General features: G+C 41.8%; 1 protein-coding gene across 2 annotated transcripts in view; it reads left to right on the forward strand.

Moving 5' to 3' along the window:
- Positions 1 to 2,397: 2,397 nt before the first annotated feature.
- The window catches only part of ZFR (zinc finger RNA binding protein), a 33,733-nt gene continuing 21,124 nt past the window's right edge, over positions 2,398 to 15,006 (forward strand). Inside the window, exons 1-7 of one of the 2 annotated variants that reach the window (XM_081212743.1) lie at positions 2,398 to 2,828; positions 2,974 to 3,058; positions 9,993 to 10,275; positions 11,519 to 11,663; positions 12,743 to 12,961; positions 13,600 to 13,847; positions 14,203 to 14,394. In XM_081212743.1, coding sequence (XP_081068869.1) covers positions 2,792 to 2,828; positions 2,974 to 3,058; positions 9,993 to 10,275; positions 11,519 to 11,663; positions 12,743 to 12,961; positions 13,600 to 13,847; positions 14,203 to 14,394 — 1,209 coding nt within the window. In that variant the 5' untranslated portion in view covers positions 2,398 to 2,791. The remainder of the gene's footprint in view (positions 2,829 to 2,973; positions 3,059 to 9,992; positions 10,276 to 11,518; positions 11,664 to 12,742; positions 12,962 to 13,599; positions 13,848 to 14,202; positions 14,395 to 15,006) is intronic. The other variant, XR_014012853.1, reaches the window with a different exon arrangement.

Here is a 15,006-nt window from a genome sequence, read left to right on the forward strand (position 1 = left end):
TTAAAACTTATATTTTAAAAATCTATTAATAGTTCCTGCTATAAAAAGTTGTTCGTCTTTTGAGGTGCTGCAAGACTCCCTTGTTTTTGCTGCAATAGGCAAGCAGAGCTGCCACTCTGGAATGGGATATGAATGCCCCTTGCTCCAGCCTCAGGTTGAGAGAACATGAATAAATAGAGGAGCCTTCAGACTGTATTAGTCAGTGCTTTGTTTTCTAGAAAAAGAGATGCCTGTACTCTGTAAGTGCCACACTTTTTAACAAGAAAAAGAGGTGCTGTACTGCATACCATTGAGTACCCCTGAAAAAATAGTGTTTCATTTTCTGCAACTTTTAAAATTAAGGTCTGTAGGAGTACCTGAAGAACAGCATACCTGAGGTGTTGACTCCTAGAGAATCACAAAGCCAACAAAATGCAGCTTGTAAAATGTTCAAAAGTTGGGAGAGAAACTGGGTCATTCATTGCCAACAATGCCATAGAGAATATCCCCTAAGTGCCAGTATTGTCAATTTACACCCTTGATGTGTGCTTGGATTTCCCATCTTAGAAGCAGAGCCAAAGAGTTGTCCAGCAGCATTTTGGCAAGATGCAATCGCTAGGAAATCATCTTCACAGAGTGACATGGAATTGAGTAAAATGAGGTGTTGCAATATTAAGTGCCAAATTAAGCAGTTTTATAGCTGTCTTTGCTGTTCCACCACCTGCTTCCTTTTACTGCACCCTATCCAGAGCACATACTAGTTTGTTTCCTTCTCCTGAGTAGGTTCAGGGTGGGAGGCTTTGTGGTATCAGACATGCACGGATCATCCTGATCTAGACTTCTGCTCTAAATCACCACTGTCTCTACACTGTGGGTTAAGTGTGGAATTTCTGGAGCTTATATGAACCAGTTAAAACATGGAAATGTTTGAATCTGTAATCATACCACATTAAGCATCTTCCAGGGTGTAGTCTCAGGATGTTTGGCAAGCTCCACTAACTCCCCTTACTCCCAGTACTGGGCCTGGTAATGGGGTTCCCCTGCCCTACAGTGTTCTGGCTCCAGGCTGGTGCTGACTAGAAGATGGCAGATTATTGTTGTACACCACAAGTGGCTCAGCAGTGGGGGCATAAGGAAAAACCACATTATGATTTGCAAGCTGGAAAAAGAACAGAACTGTGAGCTTGAAGAAAGGTCCTTGAATCCCACACAGCAGCTTGGTAACAATGGCACAATTATTATTCCTGGAGAGGCTGCAAGGGAATACTGATGTGCAACTGAAGTGGGGAGTTGGATATTGCTGTCCAATAACAGTGTTATAGCCATAATACTGTAATAAGAGATCTACCAATAACAATTAAATTTATCAATCATATGCAATTGTTGTAAACAAAAATATGCCCTTTTCCCTTATGGGGTATCCAAGAGCCCATATAGAGTCCTTACATAGGTTCCCTATTGGTAGGAGAAAATAACAGAGGCCAACCAGAGAATATTGAGAAGAAAAGCAGCTATTGATCTGTTGCAACAGGGTGCTCCCCTCACTCGCAGGAAAGGAGGAGGACCCACAAAAATGCTGTGCAAGGGCTTATAAAGACTTTTGAAATTCCCATCCTGTAGATCAAGACCACCCCCAGAAACATTATACATGCATCACAGAAGGGATGTAACCTAAGACCACCCCTCAGATACATCACAGAAAAGGCGGTCTAAAACAGAACATTTGCATTTTGTTTTTCTCCTGTCGCTTGTTTATTTCCTGTCTGGCAGGTTACTTGATTGGATTGCCTGAGGAGCCTGGCCAGTCTTTCATAATGATAATTATGAACCCTTATTCAAACCCTTATTCAAACTCAGACTTACCCTTAAGACAGGATTTGTGAAAGAAAAGACAATGGAGAGGTTTTTCCACTTTGACCATGCAGAGAAACATTTGCTCAGTTTAGGAATCAAAAAATGACTTCAGGTCAGTCTTCCTGTGCTTGATCTATGTGCGTGCAGTTATGAACATTACCATATACCTAGACCTCAAAATTCCTATCACACAATGTATCTGAGAAACACAATTTTAGTCCTACTGACCATATCTTTATTAGAGCACTAAATTGCAAAAATGGGTCACAATTCAGCAGAAGTACGATATGCTTACTTAACCCACTGGTATCAATGGCTTAAACAACGCTAATTCTGCACTGGATTGTGGGCTTCTCATCGTGAGCACTTTTGGGTCAAGTTTCTTTCAAACAAGTCTGGAGTGTCTCCATGTGATTTTACTAACACAACACAGTGCACTCCACTTCGTAAAAGGCCGGGTAAGGAAAATGCACTGGAATGAGAAGAAACCGCGCCCTGGCCAAAAACTACGTTTCCCGGCAGCCTCCGCACGCCTCGTGCGCACGCGCCGAAAGTCTCCGCCCGCGTCACGTTCCTGCCTCGCGGCGACCAAGAGAAACCCAAGAAGGACGGCGGGGGAGGAAGGAGAAGAACTACATTTCCCGCCGTCCCCTCTCCCTGTTTTACAACCTAGCAAGTGCCGCGCATGCGCCACGGAGAGGCCTGGCTCCTCAGTTCGCCCGTTGAATCCTCGTAGGTCGGTCAGTCGGTCGGCGGGCGGCGTGTGGGAGGGGAGAGCCAGACGAGCCAGCGACCTGCGCGCCTGCCTGCCTGCGACGGTGGTGGCGGCGGCGTCGGAATCAGTGAACCCGGAGCAGCAGCTGCAGCAGCAGTAGTAGCGGCGTCGTCCTCGGAGCGGGGCGAGCGCCGGAGGTAGAGAGTGTGTTTCCACCGCCGCCATTTCTGTCAGCCCGGACTCATGATTCCCATATGCCCGGTAGTCTCTTTCACCTATGGTGAGTAACGGCCGCTTTGGCGAGCCGGTCGGAGGGCGGCAAGGAGGGGCGGCGGCGAGGCGGCCTCTCGCCTCAGGTGTGCTGGTTTTTGACAAGGCCCCTCTCTCTTTTTCTCTCTCCTCTCCCCTCCGTGTCGCTGCTGCAGTGCCCAGCCGGCTGGGGGAAGATGCCAAAATGGCCACCGGCAACTACTTCGGGTTCACCCACACCGGGGCTGCTGCCCAGTACAGGTAAAGAGGAGGCGGGCGGGCGGGGGGGTGTTTCCCCGGCCCCCCTTCTTCCCTGGCGCAGCGGGCGCCGTCGGGGGAGACCTTGGAGAGGAGATGCGCGCAAACGCCGGCGCGTGTTCGTTCTCGTGCGGAGGTGTTGCTGCGTGTTGTGTGCCGCGACGGGGGGCGGAGCCGGCGGCGTCAGGCCTGCTTCGGGTCGTGCATTGGAATAAGGGCTCCCCGTCCTGCCGTAGGGCTGGATCCGCCTCCTCCTCCCCTCCAGCCTGGTTATTCTGCCGCCGCCTCTCCACTCCGCCCTTCCAGCCCCATCCTGCGCATGCTAATGAAGAAGACTCTGGTAGCGAGAGCTGTACGGCAATGGAACAGACTCTGCTGGAAGGATTCATTCGCCTTCCTTGGAGGCTCTTAAGCAGAGGTTGGAGCATAGCTGTCAACTTTTACCTTTTCTTGCGAGGAATCCTATTCGGAATAAGGGAATTTCCCTTAAAGAAAGGGAAACGTTGACAGCTATGGGTTGGAGGGCCACCTGTCATGGATCATCTTGCTGAGGTTCCTGCATTGCAGGGGGTCGGACTAGATGACCCTGGGGATCCCTTGCAGCTCTACAATTCTATATTTAGGTATCCCCAGATTGTTCAGTGAAACTTGCTTTCCAGCAAACAGACACAGGGTTGCAGCTTTAAATGCGTTCTGCAACCACACTCCTTCCCTTACTCTCCACCGCCAGGCCTTGGAAAACCTGTATTTTCCAACTATATTTCTTCCATTACATACTGACTTTTGTGTTCTGTATGCATTCAGTATCCTCTAAACGGATTATTGCTCCTGCCTCCCTTAAATATTTGGCTTCCAAAACCTATTTCAGAGTTCTGTGGTATCTTAGACTAATTTTTAATATTCAAAATAAATAAGATAAAATATAGGCAGGCTGTAAGGACTGATGGCTTGTCATCCAGGGCTTTGGATCCTAAAATAAGTTAAGGAAGTTCATGGAAGAAGTTCCCGCCTCTCCAAAGCCTCCAAAGGGTAGCTTGAAAAATAAAGAGGGCGTAGGAAAGTTTCATTTCTGGAACTTCCCGAATGAATGTTAGAATCCAACCCCAGCTGAATATTTGTGCCCTGCTGTAAAAAAATGGAAGTTTGTTATTATTTATTAAATTTCTATTCCACCCTTCATCCAAAGATCACAGGGTGGTTTACAATATAAAGTTTACAAAGACAAAGGCTATAGTCTGACATACTCATTATTAAGAACTGACAGTGTTTCCTTTAGGCCCCCTCAGTGCAGACTTTAAGAATTCATGGCTTGTGTGATTCAGAGCAGCTTTCTCATAGTATATTATGTGCCTCGTGTATTTTACATTTTTGTAAAAGATGTATGTTGTTTTGTGATGACTTGGCTCTAAAAACTATAAATACGTACACTAGTTTAAGAGTTCCCCCAAAATAAGTGTTCAGTATGGTGTGGTTGTGCAATTTTTCATAATTTCGGGAACAGGTGTTACCAAATGAAACTTGAAATGGAATGATTTTGAAAGAGATGATAAATTTCATAACTTCTTAATTACATAACTTCAAAATAGCATGCACATACAGTACCTCGCTTAGCTGAAATTATCCACAGTGAAAGGAACATTTATTACATCTGAAAGACAGTCTATCTCCTCTTTAAGAATCTGGCCATTTTGTTAAATTGTTTTGTTTACTGTGTAAATACCTCCAATTTAAAACAATTTGTATTTTTGTCAGATTTTGGCATAGTGGAGATAACTGTAATGACAGCACTACTTTATATATAAATTTACTTAACCAACTTTGTGACCTCTTGTATAATTAGAATGTCTTAGAGGTAAACCTTGAACTTGAAAACTTGTCAATTGATGGCAATTGTCTAATCCAGGCATCCCCAACCTGTGGCCCTCCAGATGTTTTGGCCTACAACTCCCATGATCCCTAGCTAACAGGACCAGTCGTCAGGGATGATGGGAATTGTAGTCCAAAACATCTGGAGGGCCAGAGGTTGGGGATGCCTGGTCTAATCATTCTCTTGCTTCAAATGAATATCCACATAGAATGCTTTTATTGTTTCAGGATTTTTTACAGCTGCTAGGTCATACCTACACCTCTTAGGTTTTAATAATTGGAACTGTATTTTATTAACTAAAATCAGTTGCTTTTTCATGGTAAACACTTGCATATTTCATGGCACAGTCTTAAAAGTGTATATTTCTGATATAAACAGAGGCTGAGATCCAAAGAACTGCATGTGCAAAGCTATTCAAATCTGGGGAGAGGGCTAGGGGTGCTTCCTCCTTGTGAAGTGGTTTCCTGAAATTAGAATGGCTTTTCGAAATGGGGAAATGTGCATCTGCATGTATTCTGCATGGTGCTTGAGATCTTGTCCATATTGTTGGAAATAACATTTTTGAAAGGTATGTAGCCAACCTTCAGTTTATTTCGCTTGATACCGGCGTTTTACATACTACAGCAGAAATATACTTTACAGACTTCTCCATTGTTTGGTCTTGAGTCTTAATAATAATGCATGGGTATTCTGTTCCCTGTGTAAGATTTCTAACGTGATGGAATTCTCTCTAGCCACAGTGTAACAGTTGTACTTGCAGACTTGCCAAATCTGCCTTTCCAATGTTCCATTTGAAGAAGTACAACTCTGAATTGTCGAAAGCCCAAATAGATTTTCCAGTTCTGTAATTACTGGAAATAATATTGTTGCCACTTCTCAGAAATTCACTGCTCATTTCTTGCATTTTGTTGACTCTATAGCAGGGGTCGGCAACCTAAGGCCCATGGGCCGCAAGCGGCCCACGGGGGTCGATTAACCGGCTCCCGCCCCGCCCCCAACCAAGCCACCCACTTGGTGAGTCTCCGCACGCTGCACTAAACCAGCATGGCACGGGGACTTGCTTCCGCAGTGCTGGAGATCACGTCAACGCAGATGCTGGACCAGGCAAGGTTAACCTTGCTGACCCCTGCTCTATAGCCTATGGAAAACAGTTAGTGCCTCATACAAAACTTATTTGGGTGGCATATATAACAAAAAGCCACCCTCACCTTTAACAATAAAACAACAATATAGAAAGTATTTTATATTTGTTTATATATTGTCCACTCAAATAAAATAGCAAGACAGTGCGGAATATACTGTTATATGTGAATACAATAAAACATCATATACTGTAGAAACAATACAAAATTATCTCAGTAATGATTAATACAAGAACCCTGAACCTGGCTCTATGGCCTACAAACAGCTGGTGTAGAATTTTTTATAGCAAGGCTGTCGCATGCTGTCTGCTGTCCTCCCCCATCACGCAGCATTGCCATTTCATTCTACTCCAGGTTAAGTTTCTGGACCAGGGCCATGGGAAGCCCCACGTAGAGCGTATTATAGTAATCTATTCTCAAGGTTAGCAGGGCATGTACTACAGTGGCCAGGTTATCTTGACCCCAAGATGACTGTAATGGCATGCCAAATAAAATTGGTGAAAGGCGGAGAAGTATTTCATTAGGATATTGAGGTCCTGAGCTGTATAGGGCTTTGTAAATCAAAACTTTGAATGACTCGGGTACATTTTAAAACAAAACCTATCTGTTGGGACTTGGTTTTTATTCACTGGCAAAATAAAAAAATCTGGGCTGTTATATTTCTTATCCAGATTTTACTATATGTCCAACATTCTCTGTATTTTAAGTAAAGGACATTACTTTTTATTTGAAACTCTGAAGGAATATAAAATTACTTATTTTTCTTATAAGAGATCTAAACTTCATCACAATTAATTAGAATACTTCTTTGGAAGAGCTTCAAATACAGCAAAGATACAGCAAAGTTTTAGGTAGAGGATGGAATTACTTCATATGCAGAAATAGTGATTAGAACAGAACAGTTGCCTCCATTCTGTCAAAACTTCTCTAGAGTTTAGCCATGCTTTAATACAGCTATAAAGAAGAGCATCAGAAATTATTTTACAAACTATGAATTACCATGGTATTATAGTGATACAAAATGTTTCTATGACAGTGATAGCTTATTGCTAATAAAAATGACAGAGCTACTGATTCCTATTAGAAAAGGGGGGGGGACACACACAACTTCCTAGGCATGATCACAGATGAAAAGAATCTCTAAAAATGTTGATTCAGTACTAAATTATGTATGTGTGGGGGGATTAGTAGAAGAATGGAGTCAACAAGGAACAGGCTATGCATAGATCAGTTGTCATGAGAAATTATTCAGACCAAAGAGAAGGGAAGAATTGGTGGTTTGAGACACTATTTTAACTGTCTCCTTTTGCACACAGTTTCTGTTTAAAGGAGATTAGCAGAAGTTACTAGTTCTTGCCAGTGTGCCTCAGAATACAAGGTTGAGGGAGGCCTCTACCCAGGAGGTAGGAGGTCAAATCCTACAATTTGTAAATTCTTGCAAACTCGATCACTGGCTCTGCGGGTTGTGGCAGACGCAAGGGGAACAGGTTTGCTAAAGTAAATGTGGTAACAGAACTATACCAGCCTTAGAAAGAATAATGTTAAGGCTGTTCATTCTGTGCCATAACAAAATACATTTTCTTCACATGAAACATTTCAAATATTTCTAAATGGTATATATACTTTTGATTTGCTGCTTCATCATTATTATAATGAATGACATTTCACTGCCTGCCTTCTCAAAATAAAGAAAATGTTGGCTTCACTTGCCTAAAATCACTTTTTAAGCATTCTGTGAGCCTACTTATGTTTTGCATTTAAGCATTTTGTGGGGAGAGTGTATGCACAATTATGTTGCTACTTTGAAACTTTTCTTCAAAGATGGCATTAAAAAAAAAAATCCTTTGGGGGTATTTTCTTGGACAATTCTTGCAAGATAAGAGTTGTCATTTGAAGGTTGCTAGAATGATTGTTTCATGAAGTATATGTTGTTTATTATTATTTTCTTACTTTCTCTGTAGATTCAGCTGAATCTTCCTTTTTTCCTAATTATACTATCATATCATATATACACTTATACCAGTTTGTTTTTGAGTGTTTGAGGTTATGTAGTCGCAATTGCTCCACACATGCATGAGGAAGGAGTAACCAAACACATGTCTCTGATTAACCCCAAAACTACAAAAAAGGACCCCTTCCCCCAAACAGCCTATTTAAATGTCATCAGAATAGAAGTAAGAGCTGCCTCTAGAAATCAGTGGAGAAAAACAGTTTTTTAATGTAGCTGACTTTGACACTAGTGTGCTCACCCCATTCTGCCCCTCACCCCTGAATAGCCCAATTAAAATAAGATGTTCGGTGGACCCAGGATGCTGGATAATGGTATGGTCAGAAATGTGAGTGGGAAGGAATTGAACTGCACTCAACATTGCTATGCTTGTAATACAAAATAGTGCACCTAAAATTACTAAATGCTATACAAGAATGAAAATGGTCCCTGCCTGCAAGTTGACAATGCACTGCCTTATTGTGGCCTGTTACGAAATTCCTAGCCTTCTATCCTGGGATTCAGCTCCTGCCACATGTTCTTTTCAGCCTGTCAAAGAGCTGTTTGTCAGGCTGCAGGGAACACAGTTTATATGGATAAGAAGATGCACAGGGATCTTCCTTCACTTACAGTTGTTCTTCCCACAGCATGCTAAACAGCTGTTTGATGGGCTGGGGGTGGAGGAAGCTTGATTTTCAGTGCCAGTCGGCTGGGGAGCATGAGAGACACATGACGGAATCATGTATCATCCCTCCTTACCCTCTATCTGTGTGCGGGGGAGCGTTAATTTGTACATGGCCCTCAAACAAATGTGGCCCACACAGCTATCAAGGTTGCTTACCAGTGATCTAAATGTTTATAATTACATGAATATGGTGCTTACATGACTTTTCTCTGTATGTGTTAGTGTAGGAGATGAAAATACTTTCCCATGAAGGAAATTAGCTGCAAATACATTTTCAGGTGTGCTTTTTTGAGGCTTTCCATTTCCTGGGAGCATTCTAGGAATCTATGTCTGACTCTGTATCTTTGGTTCTATTGCACTGCAGAGTGTTTGGAAGCATTTACTCCACAGTAGTTGTTTTATATAGAGGTTGTGAAATCGTAGTTTTCTTAGATGTACTATAGCTATAAAACCAAGTACCTGACTGATCTATACATGTCTTTAAAGCAGGTGTGGGTAAGCATTTCTAGCCAGTATCTCCCTACCTGTCAAATCAACTGATGTTGCACTGTCATTAGGTTACGCTGGTTTGAAGCCCTGGTTTTCAGACTTTAAAGCACAGTGTGGGCAATTCGAAAGCCCTTTTGCAGACAGCCCTCTCTAAAAGTTCAAACATCAGGGGTTCAGAGAGCACTGTAAGGTTGCTTGCAAAAGGATTTCAAGTGTGTGGCTTGCCCCAAACTACATCGGAACCAAATGGGGATTCCTGGTAGGGCAGGTTTGGCCTGTGGGTTGGAGGTTCTCCACTTCTGCTTTATGTAAGTTTGTTTTACATCAAAAAACATTCTCTCAAAATTATATTTTGTTAAAAATGGTTCATTGGTTAAGGATGCAATCCTGTGCACTTTCCTGGCAATTAACTCCTGGTGAGATTTACATCTGATGAGTATACATGCATAGGATTGTGCTCTAAATTATTTTGCTTTAGAGTAACATTAATGTTCAGTGCCGATTTCGCTAACCTTGTGACGTTTGCCAGATGTTTGTGCAACTGAGCTTTTCCAAGATCATAAAAGTGAAAGGCCCCATTGAAAGGTTTGGAGAAATGGGAATTCCACGACTTATTTAAACTCTTGGTCACTGTGCTTGTGTTTCAGACTTAATTTAGCCTTTTTTTTAGCTACCCTTAAACTTGGACAATTTAAGCAGCTTTGCTATTAGGCATCTGGCTTCATTACAACATCATCATATTTCTTGTGTTTGTCTTTCTATTACAGCCAGCAGCCAGCTTCAGGTGTAGCCTATTCCCATCCAACTACAGTTGCAAGCTACACTGTCCATCAGGCTCCTGTAGCTGCACACACAGTTACTGCTGCCTATGCCCCAGCAGCAGCAACGGTTGCAGTTGCAAGGCCTGCACCAGTGGCTGTTGCAGCTGCTGCAACAGCGGCAGCCTATGGAGGTTACCCAACGGCACATACAGCAACAGACTATGGTTATACACAGAGACAGCAAGAAGCTCCCCCGCCGCCACCTCCAGTCACTACACAAAATTACCAGGTACTTAATGGATAAACCATAATACTTGTGAAATTGAGTCTTTTACCTTCTAAAACATGATGGGCGATAGAATATGTTAAATATAGAGTAAGAATGTGCATGTATAACTGTTCTGTAGTTTAGGTCAGTTATTCACAGAACAGACCCTGACTGAGTAACGGTGAAATGTAATAGGGTAGCAGATCTACCACCACATCTTCAGCCCTGTCACTCATGCTGGCAGGGGGCATGGGGACAGGCAAATTGCTGTGCCAGCCTGACGTTGGTGCAGTGATCAAGATAAATCAAGTCCAGTAACAACAGTGGGTCTGGGTTAAGATCCAGCACATCCTGGACTGGCTCAGCTCCATCTGCCCATGGAATGGCCTGTTGGGGGACTTCCTGTGCTACTGCTGTTGTAGATGCCTTCAGTGGTACTTCCATGCACCCATATGTTTGGTAAGACAGTACAGAAATCTTTTTTCCCCTTTAGCTTGATCATCGCATAGTCAAATATATTTTTAAAAACCTGAGGATAGCACTATAACACCTAGGGGAAGAAATATGTAAAACATTACTTAATGTGGAAAGTAACAATAATTTAAGTAATTATTAGCCACTGAACATTCCTAGCAAATTATTAACTGTAGCATAACCACCTCATCAGCATGCTGCAGAACTTTTAATTATTTAGCACTGTACATGCCTGCAGGCTACAACATATGTGAGATATTAGTAGATTATTATACACAACCTGAGATAAAAGGCAGTTGTATCCCAAAGAGAGCTCAGTTTCACAACAATCTATCAGCATCTCTACCTGCTCCGCACTTGATGTCACATATGGCACCTGGTATGGGAAAGGTGGGTGCAGTCTGGGGAAAACTTTTTATGAGATAAATTTGGCCTGCAACACTGGAGATTCTCCAGCCTAATGTAGAGGTTTGTGCTTGGTGTCTTGTGGGTAAAGTGATGGTGATACAGCATTTTTAAAAAAATGTAGGGGGAAAGGCTGCTTAACAGGACATTAACATTTGTTTCTTTAATGCAAGATGTCCAGTACTAGCTTCATTTAATCTAGCAATCTTAGGCAAAAAATACATAGTTTGATCCTCAAAAATGTAGCTTATCAATTCTGTAGAATGTTTCTACTATTTTAAAGTCTGATTAATTAGAATAATCAAAATAATTCAGTAATAGTCCATATATTTAATGGAAAAACTAATGTCCATGTGTTTTCTCCCCCACTCCCATGCTTCTTAAGGACACCTATTCATATGTTAGATCTACTGCCCCAGCTGTAGCTTATGACAGCAAGCAATACTATCAACAACCCACAGCCACTGCAGCTGCAGTGGCAGCTGCTGCCCAGCCACAGCCTTCTGTGGCTGAATCGTATTACCAAACAGGTGAGTTGCAAGCTTTAAAGAGAACTCCAGCTTTTTTGTTGTGATATAGTTCACAAATGTGTTACCATCTGCAGATGCTCAGAATCTAGTAAATAAAATAGTTTGTTAATAGCTTGGTTTTCAATGGTTAACTGTTCGGTGGTTAAGTTAGTATTTGTAAAGCAGTTAGGGCCCAGATATGCGAATATTAACAATCCCCTAGCTTCTAAATGCTCATTTAACTGCTTTATTCAAAGAAAGATTCTAACATGACTGCATCACAGAGTGCATGCCGTATTTTATCTTCTTAGGACTTAGAGGGTCTGCTTCCTAGGTAAAACATTTGGCCATTCTGAACTTTTAAGTTCAGAACAACCTTTGAAGAACAACCTTTTTTGTGACTGCCCAAAAAAAAGGTCAAAGCTTTTGAGAGTGTCACTCTAATGTATGCTCTTGTGCATATGTAGCCTCATGTGGCTTGACACTGTTTTACAACTAGTCTACGCAGATGGGGAGCAAACTGCTATGTGTGAAGGAAATAGGAAAGGAGATGCTTTAAATTGTTGCAGAGTAACGGGGGCGGGGAGTTAACTGCTTTTAACGAGAGAGTTTTTTTGGTATAACTCAAATTAGTTTATTTTCTGGACATATCTGTATGGTGCGTTTTATAATGGAGCCAGCCCCATTCTAACTGGGAGCTAATCACCTCTTTTCATTAAACCAGATGTTGGTGGGAATTTTTTTTCATATAAATTGGTGGATAAAATATTAGATAGGAATGTTGAATAAGCATACATTTAGCCACTATTACATGTGTTCAAAGAATGTGGAGGTAAACATGTTAGTTTAAGTGTTGTTGCACTGAAAGTAAAAGCACAAGCTTTAAGGTGCCGATCCCATTATTATTGTGATAGTAGCAATTTTATAATAGAAGTTCCAAGTGCAGAGCTTAAACTGTAGTGCGAGATTTATTCCCATATTGTCTGCCTTATTCAATAATAAGATAAAGTGAAAAAATTAAATGAAATTGGTTTTTAAATTACAATTTTTTACATGATTTTTAAAAGATTCATGTAATTTTGCTCTTTTGTCTTAATTAGCTCCAAAAGCCGGCTATAGCCAAGGAGCAACTCAGTATACTCAAGCCCAGCAAACTCGTCAAGTGACAGCCATAAAACCAGCCACTCCAAGCCCAGCTACTACCACTTTCTCCATATATCCTGTATCTTCCACTGTGCAACCAGTTGCAGCAGCAGCTACCGTTGTTCCCTCGTATACCCAAAGTGCTACATACAGTACAACAGCAGTTACTTATTCTGGTGAGTATTGCTTGAAGAAAGGATATTGGAGGCTAGAAATGACTATTTAGATGCCTTTGTAAGATCAAAGGTACAAATGCTGTGCTGAACATGTCTAGATTTTTCAAAGACAGGTTCTGTACTCAAATTACTTCTTGGGAACTTTTGCTTTGTCAAATGTGCTGATTGTGTGCAGGTTTACTCAGAAGTAAGTCAACTACGGCCAGTTGGATTTACTCTGAGGTAATGGTAGGATTACAAATTCAGACTCTTTAGAACAGGTGAAAAAGAGTCTTGATGGCAGACTGTTGGTGTAGAGCAGGTATCATCAACCTTTTCAGGCACAAGGTGATGCCTTACAGATCTATGTTGGACTGATTGTACAGGTTTGCTGTATGTTTGTGGATGTTGGCATTGCTCCACTAGAAAAAAAATGCTTTTTAAACTTGAAATAAACTCCTCTTTTCTGGCTGTTTAGCATTGCTAGGATATACAGATTGAGAATATGGGTTTTACTTTTAAGTACAAGTTTTGTGCATCTATGTTAATGCTGAAATCCTCCTTAATTAAGTGACACTGGTGTGCACTGTGCATTTATTACATTTAGATTTTCAAACTTTAACGTGCTTATAACTTACAACTTTTTTTATCATTTAAAGGTACATCGTATTCCGGCTATGAGGCTGCAGTATATTCAGCTGCATCATCTTACTATCAACAGCAGCAGCAGCAGCAGAAACAGGCGGCGGCAGCAGCTGCTGCTGCTGCTGCGACAGCCGCCTGGACAGGGACCACCTTCACGAAAAAGGCACCATTCCAAAATAAACAGTTGAAACCAAAACAGCCTCCCAAACCACCCCAGATTCATTATTGTGATGTTTGTAAGATCAGCTGTGCTGGACCACAGGTATTGCTGCTTTCTGATTATGAACTTAATTGCTTCGTAAAATGAAACAATTAGTATATGCCAAATATTCAGGGAAGGGTCAATAAGTTTTTGGCTTCAGGGTTATTTCAGTTTAAAATATTCCAATTGCACTTTGGTTTTCAAACGTTTTAGAAGTCGAACGGACTTCCGAAACTTACTCCATTTGACTTCCAAGATACGACTGTATAATTATGTGGAGGAATGTATTTTCTGCATACATTTCAGCAGCAAATCAGCTTCATGTTGGTTATCTCTTGCACTTTGCTTTTCAATGAACAGAATAATATGATAAATGACCTAAAGTATCCTGTTATTCATGTGGTGATTTAAACAGACTTACAAAGAACATTTGGAGGGACAGAAACATAAAAAGAAAGAAGCAGCATTGAAAGCATCACAGAACACAACCAGCAACAGTTCATCTGCTCGTGGGACTCAGAACCAGCTGCGTTGTGAACTCTGTGATGTGTCTTGCACAGGAGCTGATGCTTATGCTGCTCATATTCGTGGAGCGAAACATCAAAAAGTAAGCCTCTCCTTCCTCTGTCTTCCCATTTCTCAGGTTTTATACCCAGTTAGTGTCCCACCCTGGACAAAATGAATGGTCTGACAGGCAGGCAAAATTCATCACATTTGATAGAAAGCTGAGACTGCCCACCTTTCAGTTACCTGACACAGTATGCCTTTAGGTAATTCAGCCTCAAATGAATGAATTGTGCTCTCAATTTGTCCTTTATAGCTATGGCTTTAATTCAAGCGAGGGCTTCATTCAGCAGTAAACGTGAGCGCCACCTTAGGCAGGGTTTGGTTGCACTTGGAGCTCCTGAATTGCGCCTATCAGAATAAGGCTTTCATTTGGAGCGAGGGAGAGAGAGGAGAGAGAATGATAAGTCTCTCTGATCTGAATCATAGAGTTGGAAGGGGCCTTGAGGATCAACTGATCGAACCTCCTGCAATGCAGGAATATACAGCTGTCCCCTACAGGGATCAAAACCTGCAACCTTTGCATTATCAGCACCACTCTAACCAACTGAGCTACAACACATTAAAGAATCTGCAAACACACATCTCTACATAGTGTCCCATGTACTAGCTACCAACATGGACACAATCAGATCTTCATGCACTTGAGCCTCTT

This window comes from Podarcis bocagei (assembly GCF_964188305.1).
Source record: "Podarcis bocagei genome assembly, chromosome: 11".
Taxonomy (NCBI): domain Eukaryota; kingdom Metazoa; phylum Chordata; class Lepidosauria; order Squamata; family Lacertidae; genus Podarcis; species Podarcis bocagei.